This window comes from Solanum pennellii, chromosome 2 (assembly GCF_001406875.1).
Source record: "Solanum pennellii chromosome 2, SPENNV200".
Taxonomy (NCBI): Eukaryota; Viridiplantae; Streptophyta; class Magnoliopsida; order Solanales; family Solanaceae; genus Solanum; species Solanum pennellii.
In genome coordinates, this window is record NC_028638.1 from 56467430 (window position 1) to 56486651 (window position 19222).

General features: G+C 30.3%; 2 protein-coding genes across 2 annotated transcripts; one reads left to right on the forward strand and one right to left on the reverse strand.

Annotated features, from left to right (window-relative positions):
• Positions 1-1025: 1025 nt before the first annotated feature.
• On the reverse strand, positions 1026-4543 carry LOC107009367. Its single transcript, XM_015208688.2, has 6 exons — positions 4238-4543; positions 3188-3423; positions 2836-3094; positions 2259-2438; positions 2011-2166; positions 1026-1613 (listed from the first exon to the last, which is right to left on the reverse strand). Exons 1-6 carry the CDS (start codon positions 4265-4267, stop codon positions 1446-1448), a joined length of 1029 nt encoding a protein of 342 aa, XP_015064174.1. The 5' UTR covers positions 4268-4543; the 3' UTR covers positions 1026-1445.
• A 12107-nt stretch (positions 4544-16650) lies between these two features.
• On the forward strand, positions 16651-19064 carry LOC107011373 (patatin-like protein 2). The gene is made up of 7 exons (XM_027914393.1): positions 16651-16838; positions 16921-17102; positions 17664-17850; positions 17927-18088; positions 18179-18481; positions 18562-18737; positions 18829-19064. The coding sequence occupies exons 1-7, from the start codon at positions 16689-16691 to the stop codon at positions 18884-18886; spliced, it is 1218 nt and encodes a 405-aa protein (XP_027770194.1). The 5' UTR covers positions 16651-16688; the 3' UTR covers positions 18887-19064.
• Positions 19065-19222: the final 158 nt, after the last annotated feature.

Sequence of the window (19222 nt, forward strand, 5' to 3'; positions counted from 1 at the left end):
ATTGCATATCATTAGTCCGCACTCCCGCTCTATTGCTAGTTCTTTAAGTTTATGATTTTATTAAATAATTTTACGTATTGGAGTGATGTTATAAGATATTCTAAATGAAATTATAGTAAAGAAAAAAATAATTGACAGTAATTTGCCAAAATAGCACGAGGGTACTTAAATGACCACGTAGCTGAAGATCATTACACAAAGACCGTTACTGTTTCTTGAATTACAGATTATCTTTATTGGGCCACACAAGTTGGGGTAAGTACGATCTCGGGGCCCAGACTCAAACCGAATGTGGGTAGGCAATTGGGCTAAGTACAATCTCGGCCTTAAGATTGCAAAAAATTACATTCGTGACCTTCAAAATGGTAAAAGAATAAGTGAGAATCCAACTCACACCTATTTGGCAAGATTAAAAATTCCTTTCCGTTGATACATTTTTGAAAACTTATCTTTTGATCAAGTCCCCCAAAATGTGTGGTAAATTTGATGTAAAATGAGACCTTTGCAAATTGCAACAAAATAATTACTATTATCTTGTGAAAGGAAAACAAGATTCTTAAAGGGCTAGCTAAGTTGAATCTAAGATCTCTTCAACTGTAAATATCAACTACAAGTATTAAGGGCCCGTTTGGATGGGCTTAACAAAAGCAACTTTAAAAAAGTACTTTTTAAAGTACTGAAACTTATTTTTAAAATAAGCAGTTATGCGTTTGGATAAAATTGTTGAAATTGCTATGTCGAACGTGAAAAGGGAAAAATGGATGAAAGAGATGTTAGGGTTATGTGGGTAATTTGGAGATTGTATAAAAATATTAAGGGCAAAAAGATAAAAATGTGGTCAACTTAAAACAGCTTATAAGCTAAAAAAAAAAACACTCCTACCCCAGCTTTTAACTTTTGGCTTAAAATAAGTTTTTTTTAACTTAAAATAAGTTATTTTGAATATTGCTTAACAGCTATTCTGGTCAGGCCAGACAAGGGGACAACCTTTGCAATTCTTCTGTTCAGCTGTGCAATTAGGAACATGAAAGAATTGAACATTTATCAAACACAAAAAGAGTTACAAGAATTTGTTGGACCCTTAATCAAAATCATTTAGTACCGATTTCAAGTAGAAAATAACATCTCACTAGCTACTTTATTAAATTGCAAAAAGGAAAAGAACAAAGAGAGAAATATTGATTTATGACTACTTACTTGCCTTTGGCACTGACCACTTTAGCTACTTCACTATGCACACTTCAATGTGGAATAGAATAGGGAGAAAAAAACACTAGAGATACATGAGAGCGAAACTTGGTACTATGCTGAATTTCGACTGATCTTCAGAGGCAAATGCAGCAGGAAGCTTTTCCAAGTTGAGAGTACACCAGTCAGCATTTACAAGAAAACAAAGTTGATATCTACACCTCCTTCATCGATCAATGAAAGTGACAAGTCAGAAATTAATAATCAGCTCGGAGGAACTTCTCATAAGCTGTTCCACTTAAGGTCTTGTTCACATCATCCCAGTTCTTGATATGCTTCCACAATGGCCCGTTATGTATCTTCACTTGACGGCTACTTAGATCCATGTTAGGCAATCTTAGAAACTCAAGAACATCTACCAATTTCTGCATTAAAAGCAAGAAACATGAGCAAAACTGATGAAACAAGATTGCAAAAAAATTACTACACTGGTCTCTTCAGCATAACAAGCAATGGAAGTTACTCATACAAAAAGCTACTGAAAAAGCCTCTACTTTCTTCGGAAAGGGAAAGTTACAGAAGCTCGACTAAATTTACAGTTTGAATAAGTAAATATGGAAACTCCCTGGATTTCTAATGGATTTAAATGCAGGCTAAATAGGACTTCTGAATTTGTGATCTTAAACAAAAGATACGTAGAATGTGCCAAATTGAAATTAAAGGGTTGCCTAAGAGGAACGAGACATTCCTTTTGAAACGCACTAAAAAGGGATGTAAGACAAACAAATTGCAACAGATAGGAGTACAAATTGAGATTCTTACAGCTTGATTTCTGACAATATCTTCATAATACAGAATCATATGTCGAGTGCTATTGAAGTAGTCCAGTGCCTCCGTGGCAGAAACCTCCATTCTTTTCAAATCTGTGATCAACAATGTTGTATTGATTTCTGGTTTATACTTAGCAAGAGTACCAGCCTAGGCAAAGCAGCAAAATGATTAGATTGTATAATTTTGTGTTCATCCGTATATGCATGTAACGATAAAGAGGGAAGGATGCAAGAAGATACCTCTTCATGTGAGTGCACATGAGACTTATGTGTTCCATTCAAGAGTTTGGCATATCGGTCATGGGAATTTGAAAGAACGGAAACCATACGTCGCAGTAGATTCTTTCTAAAGAGAAATATCACGGAAACACCCTTCCTATTGAAGTACTCAACGATTTCCTTATAATGTTCTATTAACCCCTGCAATGGCAGTTAACAACCAAGTCAATTGAAAGATATAGAAGTTTTTTGCCCTTTTTATCTCTCATATCAATATTAACAAAAATTTATCATCTCACTAACTAGTCTTAACAGTTCGGTGAAACTTTCCAGTTTCACTAGGGAAGGCATACACTCTTGATGTTTGCATTTGAGTACTCTGAAATTGTCAAAGTTACTTCTAGAAGCACAAATATGAATGTACTTCTTTGTCCCAAGCAGTAAATTGTCAGGTAATAACTTTAGTGATGTGGAGTTATAGCAGAGTTCGAGAGAGGCCTACCCTTAGCTGCACAATATTCATCTGTACCTACAAGTTATCCAAAATATAGAATCTGAAGGATGACAAGGATAGTTTTAAGGTAACAAAGGTTATTACCTGATTAAGCATCCACTTGAAGCCCACTGCAGCTGAGCAGTGATTTTTGGAAGCACTCGTAAAGAAGTCCAAATTATAAACTGTGTCCAATGTCCTCAGGATTGAAGAAGCATTTTCTCTCCTATATTTGACAGAGAATATTTCACCATTGGAGCTTACGTTCATATGACTATTCAATAGTGTCTCAAACCATCCACTCCCAGACCTTTGCATTGAGAGAATGGCAAAGCGCCGAACAGGATTACAGCTACATTCAGCCCTGAGTCAATTAACAATGCAGATGAAATTAGTTTAGGCAAATTCATGTAAGACAGAAACTTAAAAACCAAACCGAAATTTCTGGAGTACATACCGGCTAAAAGTTTTTGGCTTCGGATAATGCACATATGGAATTTGGGATTGATCCATGTCATAGTTATGGCAAGGCTTTTCCATGACTTCAATGTTCAAGTATTTACTTGTATTCTCCAAGCTAGTTTGTTTAAGACAAATTGAACAGATATAAATACCAAAGATCAGCGTAAACGCTACAACCACCATCCTTAACAATGCTGGAGATTTCTTGGGAGGTTTTATGATTATACTATCCTGTCATTCAAATACAGGACAATAGGTAAATGTGAAAGCAGACAACAAATGTGAAGTTACGAACTCATTTTAACCTTACATTACATACTAAGCAGGATAAAAGTTTCCTTCAGGTAAATAAGCTCAAGTAAAAAATGCTACATATGGAACACTAACACCAGCTCAGTTGATTGACTACCTAACGTTGGTGAGGGTTCGATCCCCGCCTTGTAATCCCCTCCACATTTCCCTTTGCCCTACCCCCATTATAAAGAAAGGTGAGTTCTTCATTGAAAAAAAGAGAGAAACAATCCGTATTACTAACTTTAATGGGAAAAGTAGAGCAAGTATTTCGAGGTAAAGCAACACCACCGGCACAAATTAGGTTACAAGATAAGATAGATCAAACACATGTCAACCTAATATATTAATCAGCAATTATCATTACACAGGCCAAAAATAGACTAGTCTAGTTGTCTTTAAAAGTAATTGAAAAAGTAAAATTTATACCTATTTGCAGATTGAAAACTTAAAATTTCTTTTATCAGAAATCAGAAGAACAAATACAAGAGAATGCACAAATTTTTCCTCTGTTTTCACAAAAAGAAGTGCACAAATAATATATTTTGTGTTAAAAGAATATACTCCAAGATAACATTAAGTTCGAACCCACCAAAAAAATAGACATAGTAGCACCGCCAAGTAAACCAAACAAGAAGAGGGGGGAGCTGGATTTCCAGCTCAAACAAGAAATGTGAATGTACCCAAAGAACAAATTTTTTAGGTGGATCTCAGCTTAACAAACACAAAAAGAGCTACAGAAAAGAAAATGAACCTTGGCGAAGAAACAAATATCCTCAGCCATCTTAGCTCTTAGTTGCAAAGAAGCAAACAAAACCAAAAGGGTATACAAAAAACTCAAAATCTTGAAGTATTCTTCATCCCCCTTAGTGATCTATGTGTGATGAGCAGAGAGTTTAGCAAAGGGCATTAATTAAAGCTAGAAGCTCTAGCTTCGAGAAACACCTCGCTAGTTATGCTGGTCTCTTTCAATTCAGATTTTCTAAAAGGGGAATATTGCGCTAACAATATGAAAGGGAAACAACATAAAGAAGTTAAATAATCCTAAATTATAAGAAAAAGCTTATCTTTATTTTTCAAAGACTAATTATTTTTTTCGTTTCTCATAATTAAAAATGTTTTAATTACCTAAATCATTTTTCAAAGTCATAATTAAGGTTTCCAAAATAGTGGTGGGGTGCTTGTTGGTGCAGTCGCACTAATTACTACTACTTGTCATCGTACCTTTAATTGTATGATGTTAATAATGTAATATAAGGTATGTTCAATTTATGTTTTAGGTTTTGGTTTCACCTTTTTTGTCATTTATGTATATCCAACTCATAAAGGCAATAGAACCGTAATTAAAACGCCAAAATTCTGGCATGCTTCAGGGTGTAGACCCTCTGACTTGACTTTTTGTCTTTTCAACTTTTTTACGCACGAAGTTTTTGTGCGGTCTCATATATTAGTAAAATTTCTTTAAAAGTATCATTATTATATAAATTTAAATTTATTTGTTTTATTGTTTTAAAATAAATATTTTTTAGTGATTTTCAATTTTATCTTTTATGTGATATATCTAAAACTGTGAGATTGAGTGATATGTTTTGATATATTTAAATTTTTGTTTACTTTAATTTTAAAGCGATGAGTAAATTAAGCTTTTTATAGCATATAAGCACAGAAATGTTCAAGCCTCACGCCATATAAAGCGCAGCGTGGTAACTTAAGTGGAATAGAATAGAGAGACGGATTCATTATTCACCAAATTTAAAAGATTGTGATTAATTCAAAGGATATTTACAAAAATATTTTTCGATAATAAAAAAAATAAGCATGAATATTTCAACCCGAACCATATGCTCATTGACTTGATGTAAATTTGTAAATCTCAAATGTGAGCAAGTACTTTTTAATGTTTATTACCTATACTGCTATACATTGTCATGGTATTTACTGTCTACGTGCATAAAATTTACCATTACTTATATATGTTGTCTTTTCTATTGACATACGTTACTAATTCTTGCCCAATTAATTATTGCATTTTTATTCCTTGAGAATAATTTTGAATCTATTTTTCTCAATAAAAAACTGATAAAAATAGTCAATCAATTATAACGGTGTTTAACCTATAGTAGTAATGCAATAATACATGAACAATCTCTATATTATTTGCGTATACGACTTAAATTCATTTTGCAATGTGTTTTTTCTCCCCATCTTAGTAATATGCTTTTCATAAAATTTGCATGTTTTGTGAAGTAAGAAATTTATTTCCTCTTGATCAGAAGACATTTGTCAACCCAATACGAGCAAAGAACCAACAAAGTGAAGTGGAAGGAAGGTGGAAATCTGTTGTCCTTTAATTCATAATCCCTCCGTTCTTTTTTACTTATTCACTTTTAAATTGATAGACTTATATATTTAGAACATAACTAATGACGTATAAGTTTATCATTTTGTTTCTATTAATTATGAAGTGGATGAAAAGTTTCACATTTTTCAAAGTGATTACTCATTTAATTGAGGATATAATAAGTAAAAAAAATTATTCTTCCTTACTTAATTAAAATAAACAAATAATTAAAAATAACTATTAGAAAAAATAGACAAAAAATTAAGAACGGAGAGAGTATCTTTTTGAATTGTACTTTTCTATGCCTTTCTTTAATTATAATATGGGTAGTTTTGTAATAAAGAAATGTAATAAATGATTAAATTATTTGATGGAAGTTGGAAATGAAACAAAAACAGGAAAAAAATATCTCTTTACGCAATCTTCTATTCCCTAGTCTTAAATTATTATCGTGATTTTTAAATATAATTTTTTCTTTTATTTAGAATTTTAAAATAAAATTATTTATTTTTTATTTTATTTTCATAAAAATTGTTCAATAAAACTATAGACGCCTTAAAAGAGTAAATACTTTATCCAATATAGTTATACTCCACACTCTCTATTTGGAATTAATTAAATTTTTTAAACATTTTTCATTTTTCGAATTTTCAAAACTATTTTTAGAATATTTTTTAAATTTTTACCTTTCATTAGTTAATTAGTACTGCAATTAGTTTTTAATTAATATTTAGTTATTTTAATCATAAATTTGACAATAATTAATAAGCCTAAAAATACAAAGTTATGTATAATTTATATCTTAGGGCCCGTTTGGCCATAAATTTTGCAAGTAAAACTTGGGAAAAAACTTGGCAAATTTTGTTTGTCCATACACTTTTTTATTATTTGGCAATTTTTTTGACAAATTTTTCAAATTCCCAAATACTAGAAAAAACTAGTATTTGGGCCAAAATTCATTATTTGGAAAGTTTTAGAAAATCAATTTTTACCCTTAACTTTTTATTTTACAAAAATAGTATATTTATTGACACCAACCAATTCAATTAGCACAATGTTTCCTTCTACATGCATTCTTTTGGTTTCATACATTCCTTTGTTACAGTTCGTCTTAATGAACTAGCTACTAAATAAAACATGAAATGCATTTATTTTATTTTGGTAGATAATTATTACGTTGTTGATGCTGGTCTACGGAACACAAGAGGATTTTTAGCTCCATTCAAAGGAATGCGCTATCATTTGCAGGACTATCGAGGAAGTGAAAGAGAGCCTAAGAATGGAAAAGAGCTATTTAACTATAGACATGCTTCTCTGCGCAATGTATTTGAAAGAACTTTTGGTGCGTGGAAAAGTAGATTCAGAATACTAAGACAAAGCATGAACAACTATGAATGTGACATGCAAGTGAAAATAGTAATTGCTTGCGCTGTATTGCATAATTTTTTACGTGAACACCAAAGTAGTGATGGAATATTCAATGAATATGAAAATGATGATATGGTTGTTGATGAAAGTGACGAACTATTGGCTCAGGGTAACAACATCGCTTCATCTTCTCGATCATCTGATTCGGAAATGCAAGCTCATCGAGAAGAGATTGTTCATAAAATGTGGGAAGATTATATTAAAGAATAGGTTGAACTCTTTCAGATGAGAAAGCATAGGTTCTTCAGTGATTGCAATATTTATTTCCTTTTGTTTTCTTCTCTTTTTTTTTCCCGAATTTATATTAGTTGTATTTTCATTATCATGATTTGTACCAAGACCTTTTCACTATACGAATATTTACTGTAATGATTCTTGTTGATTTGTTGCGGAAGTCATAAATCTTGTTACGTGAGATTTCTATTGTGCTATGTAATACAAATTTATGGTTAGTTTGATAGTTTTAAAAACTTATGGGTATAAATCATATTTCTTAAAAAAATGAAATATGTTTCTCAAATTCTATGGCCAAACACATGGTAAAATTTCACCCAAATTTTCATCCAAATAGTATTTGCCAAAAATATTTGAATATCTATGGTCAAACGCTAGCTTAATCTTCTTTTCTTAAAGAGTGTGAAACACCTCAACAATTCAATTAATATGAAATAGAGAGAGTATTAATTTGACATTGAGATTAAAAAACAGTAAATAGGAGTAATAAATAAAACCATCCTTAATTAAATATAAGTCAGTTAAACATTGAAAAACGAATTATAGTTATATGTCATCCTTTACTATAAATAGTTGGTCTATGATACTACTTGTCATTTCATAAAGTTAATGCATACAATATTATTCCTATTATGACATTGATAGTTAATTAGCCTTAAAAATAGATATTTGACCAACTTAGGAAAAATAACTAAATAATTCATATTTATTGATCAAATAAATTAATTTATATTAATTGATTGAAAATTTGACCAAAAAAATTAAATACAAATAGAATAATAAACTCACCTAGTTTCATAATGCACGTGAAATCTAGAATTGTGACATACAGATAGAAACGGGGGGAACATTTAATAATAAAGGTAAAACTGACATAAAATGATAAATTATTCATTGATTATATTAATTAAACAAATATTATTAAATATTCCAAAATAGTATAATAGACAAATAAAAATAAACGAAAGAAATACATAACTTACTTTCGCTTTTCAAATTTAAAAAAATAATATATTTATATTAATAATTTAACTTTAAATATTCATTTTATCTGAATTAATGTAATGATTCATATCACTCATGGAAATATTTATGACTTATGATCTTGTGCTACTACACAAGTGTCAAAATATTTTATTTTTAATTTTCAAAAATAATAAATCAAACCGACTCAGATGAATTAGATCAAATGAAGTATTCTATTTGCACCGAAACACTTCAACAAAATGGAAGAGTGAAAAAGAATGAGAAAAATGAGGCATCCTAGAAATGATTATTATGAATCAACGTGGTTGCAACGCAGTAAGTTTGATGATTGTCGCTAAGATTATTAATTATCCATGGTCCATCAAATCCATTATTTTTGTGCTCATTCATGACTTCCATAAATGGTAATCATGATATGAAAATTAAATGATACTCGTATTTAACTTTTTTTCATTTCAAATTAATTAAATTAATGAGGTATTTTATATTTTTAATTTCAAGAAAAAAATAAAATATAAATTAGATATAATTTTTTTTATTCGTATTAACTACTTCATCCGTCCAGTATTATTTGTCATGGTTTCTATTTTTAGAGTTAAACTATAAAAACTTTGACTAACATTTTAAGATGTATTTTTTCATCATATTAATATGCAAAATATTGCAATGTATAGTACTTTTCATATAGTTTTAGAATATCTAATTTTTTTGTTTGAAATATCGAATTAATGTAATCTAATTTAACTTTGAAAATTAATCAAATTGACTTTCGAAAAGCGCAACATGACAAACAATTCTGAACGGAGGGAGTATGATCAAATTTATGATTAAAATAATTAAATAATAATTAATAATTAATTCCAATACTAACCAATGAAGGACAAAAATTAGAAGAACATTCTAAAAATAGTCTCAAAAATTGAATAATTGAATTAATTTGAAAAATAAAAAATATCTCAACAATTCAATTAATTTGAAATGGAGGAAATAGAAATTAACAAGTAATATCAACTCCCTTAGTTTACTTTATTTGTTTATGTTTTATTTATTTAAAATTTTAAAATAATAGATAATTTTTTATACTTATTTAATCTTTGTTATTAAGTATTTTTTTATTGAGTGAGATGACTAATAATTAAGGGTGATAAAGTACAATTACTATTCTATTTATTGCTTCTCATAAAAAGGTGTTTCGAGTCAAACGCAGAGGAAGAGAGTACTACTACTTCCCGCTTAAATTATTTGTCATATTTTTCATTTTGATTGCTCTCAACAAATAGAATATCAATTAGAAGAAATTTATTTATCTGTTTAAAAAGAATAATTTTATTTTTTAAATATATTTTAAAAATAATATTTCATTTTCTTGTCTTTGATAAAATTGTAACTTTAATTTTTCACGTAATATGTTTAAGATCATAAAATTAAAGGACATTTTGATACATTAGACATAACTCTAATTTAAAATCATTCTTTTTAAAATGAATGAATTACTTATTTTACCCTCATTTATGTCCTTAGGTATAATAATTAGCTTCATTAAATGTTTACTCTATTATGGTGTTTATAATACCAAAACAATTAGTATTATTATAAAGAAATAAAGAAAATTAATTTGAGACAATTATATTTTAAAAATTATGATAAATAATTTGAAATCAGAAATTGCTGGAAATACAGTTTCTCTTGTCCATACTATTAATTGCACAATAAATTGTGTTTGTTCTAAAATATTAACGTTTTAGAAAGTCAAGAAGTTGTTGATGGATTATGTTATTTCGAAATCCATTCTTATTATTCGAAGAAGTATAGTGTTTGTTAGTTAAAAGGAAATACTTAAACCGTGATGAGAAATATTTATTTAAAGAAATATCTCATAATTAAGAATAATGTAAGAGAATTGAAAGCCATTAATCAAAGGGTAGATTACTGCAGTGGCAATTATGACAAGTCAACATATTAGAGCGTTGAAATTTTCAAAATAGGTTTCCTTAAGTTATCCAATTTAATATTTGATTCTAAATTATGACATCGTGCGTGTTTTACGAAAAGTTTAGTTATTGTTCAATCACGGGGTTGACTTTTGTTTTGTGAACACTTGTTCTTTAATTTGTCTCTTTGCTCGACCAAGGGCCTCTCCCTAAATCAAGTAAATTACTATTAATTCTAGTTAAGGATAGAAATATAAAAGTTATTACTCTCTCTGTAATTTCAAAACAAATATTATTTTAACTCATTTTATTTTATTAAAAAAAAAAATAGTATGTGCAAACAACCCGATTTCCAACACAAACAGTGATATATAATATTCATAACAAAGTAATAACATACTAATTACAGATAGATTTCATAGAAGAAGGTAACTAGAAGGGGATGAGATATCAGAACACAGAAAGGGGATGAGAGATAACTGAAAGCCAAAGCTTAGACATAATTTCCTAACCGTTCTTTCTAATCGCAAGACCTTTTTAACAATAACTAATTGGGCCTGGATCCCAAATAAAAACCTCTAATAGCCAATAGGCCCTTAAGAAGTCATATTGATTCACAACAGGATGAGAGCTTTTTTAAGGAAACTTTCACATAGCTATAATTTGATAATTACAATTCGTACCTACATGTTATATGGCGGAGAGAGGTGAGCGAGACTGGAAAAGAGAGGAGAGAGGCGAGAGATAGGGGGAAAAGACTGGAAGAAAAGTGAATTGTATATGAATATCAGTTAGATAATTGTATATTATATATTTGTATTTGTATTTGTATATGTTGCAAGCAAGAGTGGGAGAGGGAGGAGAAAGATGAGCGGGAGTGGGAGAGGGAGGAGAAAGGCGAGCGAGACTGGGAGAGGGAGGAGAGAAGGGAGCGAGATTGGGAGAGGGAGGAAAGAGGCGCGCGAGAAAGGGCAGAGAGTGGAAGAGAGGTGAATTGTATATGCATATAATTGTATATTATACATATACAAACGTGACTAATCTTACAAACTCGAAGTCAGTCCATGTAATTAATATATAATGTTAGTCGCGAGTGGTAATTATAGCAAACTATAGCTATGATGAGTAATTAAATAGTATAAATTTGCTTTGTTGCGTGATTTTTCCCTTTTTTCCTTTTTCTATTATGAAAGTTTTTGAATAGATTAAGTGTTTAATGAGAAAAATCCTAAATTTAGATGTCTAACTAAAAAACCGTATCAGTTTTAAGTGTCTCTCAATAGGTTCCATTTTATAGTTTAGACCTCATGTTTTTTATAATTAATAAAATTTCATGAATCCTGATAATATGAATTTTTCTTAGATATAGATATTCACCACAACTTTTTTTAAAAAAACTAATTTCTCAGGCTACCGAACACATGTAACAGTAATTAAAGCTTACCCCCCTTCTCTTTTATCCATTAGCGTTTGCTTAAAATTGAAGATAGTTTTTCCATTAGACTAGCTACACCAATAAGTTGTATATATTTATATAGATTTACCATCTATATAATAGTGATACCGACCAACTCATACCACCAAGATTTTTTTTCCAGCAACTTAGTAATTTGTTTTGTTCATTATTAAAAAACACAACTTCGAATTATATAATTAGTATTAATCTTATAATTAAAAAGCTCGTAATTATTAATAAAATTTTCTCATATAATGAGCTATTGATCCGTTTGTGATGATGAACGGATGTCAAGAGTTGAGACATCATTTTATTTATTTTTTGTATATAAGCCGAAAGTGGACATAACTCCCTTTTTTTTCCAATGAAATGATGGTTAATCTTTAGTATACGTAGTGCAAAGTTTCATTTTTATATGTAGTGTAAATGTAAAGTTTTAAGCATGTGAAGAAAAAAAAAATGATTTTAGGATGTAGATTGTGGACCCACGACAGGTCTTAACAATCATGGTTTGATGAAAAAATAAAAGGGGAGGAGAATGGCCTAGGAGAAAAATGCGGCGAGAAACAAGATCCAACCCCTGCAGGAAAATTAGGTTTTCTAGGACAACCTTAATTACTACTTACTTCGTTATAAGTAAATTAACTAATAATATTTTACTCTCGCCTTCCGATATTATTTGTCATGATTTCTATTTTTATAGTTAAACTATAAAAACTTTAATTAATATTTTAAGATGTATTTTTTTATCATATTAATATGCCAAAAAATTGTAATTTATAGTATTTCTCATATAGTTTTAAAATTTTTTATTTGAAATATCGAATTAATGTGATCCAATTTACCTTTGAAAATTAGTTAAATTAACTTTCGATAAATGCAACATGACAAACAATTCCAGACGGAGGAAGTACGTTGGATGGCTCATGATTTCCAAGTCGGCACCTAATTTTTAGCAATTTGGAAATTAGAGAACGTGTTGTTAAGGATCTAAAATCTGCTTTGCAATTATTCGAGATAAAACTTGCATATATAAACTCATCGCAAGCTAAATATACTTTATCAATTAATATATTAAGTATCTATCGAAAAAGATAAATATATTTAATCAATAGATATATTAAGCATTAATCGAAAATAATTTCTTTGTCCTAACGGAAATAGGGGCAAATACTCTATCTGGTAAGCCCGGGTTCGCTTTCGCTTTTTGTTTGTTACATATCGAAGAATGCTGCATTTTAGTATTGGGCCTTTTAAAAGATTTGGCAGATTAGAACAGTTTCTTTCTTTTAAGATAACCCAATCTTCTTGAATGATCCAAGAAAGGTCCACTTTCTGTTTGAAACTTATACATTTTGAATTCTGACAAGTGACATGATAAATGGAGTAGTAGTAATAAATAGCAACATTTTTTTAGATGTATATGAATAAAGATTTCTTTTTAAAAAAAAAACAGTTTTCAATGAGATATGAAACAAATAAATTATTTACATATGATTATATGTAAATAATTTATTTGTTTCATTGTTTATTCTTCTTGTTCCGTTGTATATATACCGTATTTATCTCTTCTCCTCCTCCTCCTTTTCAAGCCAAATTCCTTGACTTGAACTCATATCTTCTTAAAATTTATTTTTTTAAAATATAATAATTATTGGCTGCATTGTAATTTTTTTTGAAATAAAATAATTTGACAGAATTCCATTCATTGTATTTTTTACCGATTAAATATGCAAAAACTTCATTAAAACTCTGCTGTTAACCTAAAACAAAGTTTAAGACTAAATTTTGAGGTATTTTTTTTATATTTTTTATAAGACATATTTAAGGTGGCTCCATAAAATTTAAGCATTAAGGATCTTCTAGTCTTGGATACATAATTTTATTGGGTTTATAATTAAAGAGATAGCCCATAGCCCATCAAAGAATTAATATACAGTGGTGTAGAAATTAGGTTTTACGCCAAACTCTCACTCCAAAAACTAACTCAAAGGGAGGAGGATTGTTCAAGCCACATAAGGAGTTCACCCATCTCATTAACCACCGATGTGGGACTTTTGTCAATCTTTGACACCCCACCTCACGCCCAGTGCTTAGCATATGATGCGTGCGCAATTTTGATTTGGGGATCCCAACATCGGGTGAGACAGACCCTGCTCTAATACCATGTAGAAATTAGGTTTTAGGCCTAACTCACACCCCAAAAGCTCGCTCAAAGGGAAGGAGGATTGCCCAAGCCTTATAAGGAGTCCACCCATCTCATTAACCACCAATGTGAGACTTTTGTCATTCTTTATCAGGTGGCCAGACTTATGCATAGCTATCACGTATATTAATATATAAATTAATTAATACACAGTTGAAGCTCTTTATCATCATCAATTGTGCTGGTCAACTATGTATAAAACATACATAACAATTAACTGTTGAAAAATATCCTACTTGGCTGAAGAAGCTAATTTTTCAACTTTTTCCTCTTTCATATTCCTTAAAGATAGTATGATAATAATCTATATCGATTAATCATTTCTACATAAAAAATGTCATGCTAGTTTATGAGTTTTTAGGCCTTCAAGATTAATTTTGTGAGCTTGAGGAATTGACCCTTTAGTTTCTATTATAAGTCAGGTAATAACAAATCAAAATGTTACGACTTAGAAGATTGATTAGTTGCTTCTAGTTGATTTTCCTGTTGCTTAATTAATTAATTTGTTTTAAACCATTAATGTCGTGTATAATTTTTCTTATTTATAATTCAAAGTACTCTGAAGCATGATTGAGAAATAAAATAATGGGAAATAATAAAGGTCAAGCAACATCAGAAATATTTCAAAGGCAAAACAGGCAATAGCGTACAAAGTATATCTTGAAGAAACTTAACAACACGTTTGCATATTAAAATATGAAGCATCATGTACATCATATTGTATTATTAGTATTCTAAGAAAAAATCAGAAAAATAAATAGTTGGCATCATATCCTTATAACCAGATCAAAAAAGAATCTTTCGATCATTTTTTATAAGTCACGAGTCACAATTAAAAATTTGAGTTACGCTAAAAAAATAAATAAAAATACTATTGATTTTGGTGATGAAAGGGAGTGCAAAAAAACAAAGCCGCGGATTCAGTTGTCCTTGATGTTGTTAGACTCTATATTTTCTGAAAAATACTAATTCACATTGGTGACTGTTAATTAAATTGCACCGATCAACTAATTTAACTATAAGACTTATATATTTAAGTAAAGATACATATTCTGTCTGTTTATGTAATTGTACTTTTCTCAAATTTATTTTGAAAAGAATTAATGGCAAGTTCTTGTAGCATACAAATATTATAACATGCTCAAAATCCATAGTTGTGGATCTTCCTCCAAAGGTTCCTCTTGATCTAGCTACAAGGATGGGGGCAATAAGGAACCAAAAAGAAAGTATTATACTACTAGTTGGATAAAAAAAAAAAGTTTTTGTTTTTTCAAAGCGATCTTAAAAAAAGTGATTTGATTGATAGGGTTTGATATGATTTTGATGAGATTGATAATTCAATTTTTCTTCATAGAATGTATTAATTTGATTTCGTAAACAAGACTAAGCATGTTGCCATTAGAAGCAAAACCCCAAAAAACAAAAGTTTCAAAAACCTTACAGTCATAAGTTGCGACATGCCTAAAACTAAAACTTTAAAAATCTTACTATCCCCTCTGTCTCAATTTATATGACACCTTTTATGTCTTGATAGTCAAACAATTTAAGTTTGACCACAATATGCGCATGGAATTTTCAATTTTTTTTGAAATGAAATTTATATATTTGTAAACTACGTAAAAAAAAATCTACGAGTCATAATAATTTATAATTCGAAATGATTAAAAGATATATAAAAAATTTACAGTCAACAATAGATTTGTTTGACTCTTAAAATCCAAAAATTGACATATAAAATGAGACGAAGGGAGTATTATATTTTCTTTCTTAAACACTATACTGTCCAGTTTAATATGATCGGCATAGATAAAGTTATCACTTTAAGTATAATTAATGATAGAAATGTATTATACAAGATATATTTCGCTCTTTTCTTGCAAGTCATTGTGTATTGACTTTTTTTTCCTTGTTAGACTTTTCTCCTTCATTTTTTAGGAGTGTTATTTTTTAAACTTTCATTATATTAATTCTAATTGCAATGCAAGCAAATCAACATTTGAACAAAACATTACTGCAACACCACTTAAAGAGAGGAATATTAAAAAAAAAAAAAAAAACAGATCCCAGGTAGAATCACTACAATAAAAATAACTATTAGCGCCAATTAATTTTTAATTGTTGTTAAATATGTATTTGTAACGGTAATTGTCACTCCTTGTATATGTCCCTAAAGTCTTTAGCGGCATTGGTTCTAATGACACTTAACTAACGTCGATGAAGAATTTAGCACTATTTATTAATGTTAATATTTAATGCCGCTAAAAGTTGTTTTTGTTGTAGTGAATTGGTACAACTAGGACAGGACATGTGTAACAAAAACATAAAACAATACTACTAATACTCGTATCTGTTACTTCACTTATTAATAAACTTAAACTCAATATATTCTAATTCAACAATCTTTCAAGTTTAAAGTGGATAGAGGATTAACCCTCTACTTCGTCCATGAACTCGTCAAAGATGAGTTTATATTTGTTTTGGTCAATGATAAAGACACCTTAGTATTTTTTTCATTAATTTATGATGATTATATTATCATCATTAGCACAATGTTTCTATTTAATCACATTATGATTAGCATATGAAATGAACTAATTACATATATCTATTGGATTAATATAGATGGAAAGGGAAGTTGAAGGTGAATCATCTAGAGTAGCAATGCCACCTCCCAACACAGGGAAGCTGATAACCATTCTCACTATCGATGGAGGAGGAATTAGAGGAATTATTCCTGGAGTTATTCTTGCATATCTTGAATCACAACTTCAGGTAATTAATAATTAATAAGAAGAGAGTACAAATTAATTGTTGGCTATATCATGTACGTATATTAATTCAATTTTGTTTGAAGGAATTGGATGGTGAAGATGCAAGAATCGCGGATTATTTTGACTTGATAGCAGGAACAAGCACGGGTGGTCTTGTAACAGCCATGTTAGCTGCACCAAATAAAGATAAACGCCCTCTTTATGCTGCCAAAGACATTACTCCTTTTTATATTGAGCACTCCCCAAAAATATTTCCCCAGATCAGGTCAAGCCATGCTACATAGCTATAATATACATATCATTCCTTATATTCTGAATCGTGATAGTATCAACAAGTACATTCTACTTTCCACTAGTAGAAATATCAGTCATGATTATTCATTAAGCATATGGAAAAAAGTCAACTATGTATTAGCTAATTTTTTGTTTAAACGATATGCTCTTATGATTTTCATTCATTTCACTGACCATTAAGCCACACCCTTAAATGCATTGATTTTTGTACGTGTTATATTTATGGGTAATACTTCCCCCTCATCTATTTTATTAGAGACTTGCCAAGGTAACCATGCGTTCATGTCAATCAAGACGAGTCTTAGGCATATTGGTTTTGTGAGTTGCTGCTAAAAGGCCATTTTTGTTAGCGCCGTGAAAGTTGTCACTAATTAGATTTGACTTTTGTGACAACTCCTTCACCAGTAAATCCTTAACTTTAGTGGCGACTTGTGACTTTTGTGACTTTTATGACTTTTACCCACTTCAATGACGGTTACTTTTCAAAGAGTGTATATCTATCTTTTGATTTTTGTGGGATTAGTTGTTGCAGTGGACTATTTGCTGGAGCCATAAATCTAACAAAAATGATTAACGGACCTAAATATGACGGGAAATATCTTCATGAACTTATAAAGAGACTTCTAGGAGGCACAAGGTTGCATGATACCTTAACTGCTGTCGTAATTCCAACTTTTGACATCAAAACACTTCAGCCAGTTATCTTCAGCTCATATGAGGTGTGCCTAATTCTATTGTATAACAGGTTGTAAAAATTAGAAAAAGGCGGTTGAAACAATTTAAACTATTTTGTAGGCAAATTCGAAACCTGAATTAAATGCGGAACTGGCGGACATTTGCATTAGTACCTCCGCAGCGCCAACATTTCTACCTGCCTATTGTTTCAACACCAAGGATGCTCAAAATGAAGATCGTGAATTCAACCTAATTGATGGTGGCGTGGCTGCTAATAACCCGGTAATTTTATACAATACAAAATTGTTTGAAAATGATCAGCACTAGCTTATTGATCACACTTTTGTATATGTGATGTGATAAATATTCTAGACATTGGTCGCCATTGGTGAGGTGACGAAGCAAACATTGATGAAGCACGAAGGCTTATTTCCTATCAAGCCTATGGATTATGGTCGTTTTCTAGTGATCTCATTGGGGACAGGCAATGCAAAGAACGAAGGAAAATACAATGCTAAAATGGCTTCGAAATGGGGATTACTTAGCTGGCTAACTCATGACAACTCCACACCAATCGTTGAAGCTTTTAATCAAGCAAGCGCTGATATGGTTGATTATCACAACTTTGTGGTTTTCAAAGCTCTTCACTCAGATGATAAATACCTCCGAATTCAGGTGTACCTCGACCTTCAATTATATCTATAACTTTAGTATTTTTATCAATAATTAATCGTACATTTATTTGATACGACTAGGATGATACTTTGACGGGGAACTTGGCCTCAGTTGACATATCGACAAAGGAAAACTTACAAGGTCTCATCAAGGTAGGAGAAGAGTTACTGGACAAACCAACTTCAAAGATTAATTTAGACAAAGGAGTTTATGAAGCTGTTGAAAACGGAGGAACCAACAAGGAAGCTCTACGAAGGTACATGATAATTGTCTATCGAATTTTTTAAACGTGAAAAATTCATTATATATATTAACCAGTAGTAAGTTATCGTCTAAAAATGTTATAGGTTTGCAAAGAAACTTTCGGACGAGAGAAAATTCCGGCAGGCTAACGCCGGCCAGTAGCCGGTTGGTGTAAATGATAGTCATCCACTTTGTTGCTACAGCGTGAAATGTATTAATTGTGTGCTTAATGTTCCTGCTTAATTAATTTCCCCTTATTTTTATGCATTTATAATATAATGTTGGTGGGTTTAAAGCTGCGCATGCATACCTTTTGTAACAATTTCCTACTTTTATAATTTATTTGGTCTTGTTTAATTTATACTCCAGTATATAGTTCATCAATTAGTTTTATATGACACCCTATAGTTATATTTTTTTTTTAAAACAGTGGATTTACACGTGGTACACAATAAACTTTTTTGTTATAGAAATAAAGAGACGAGAGCGAAATCAGAC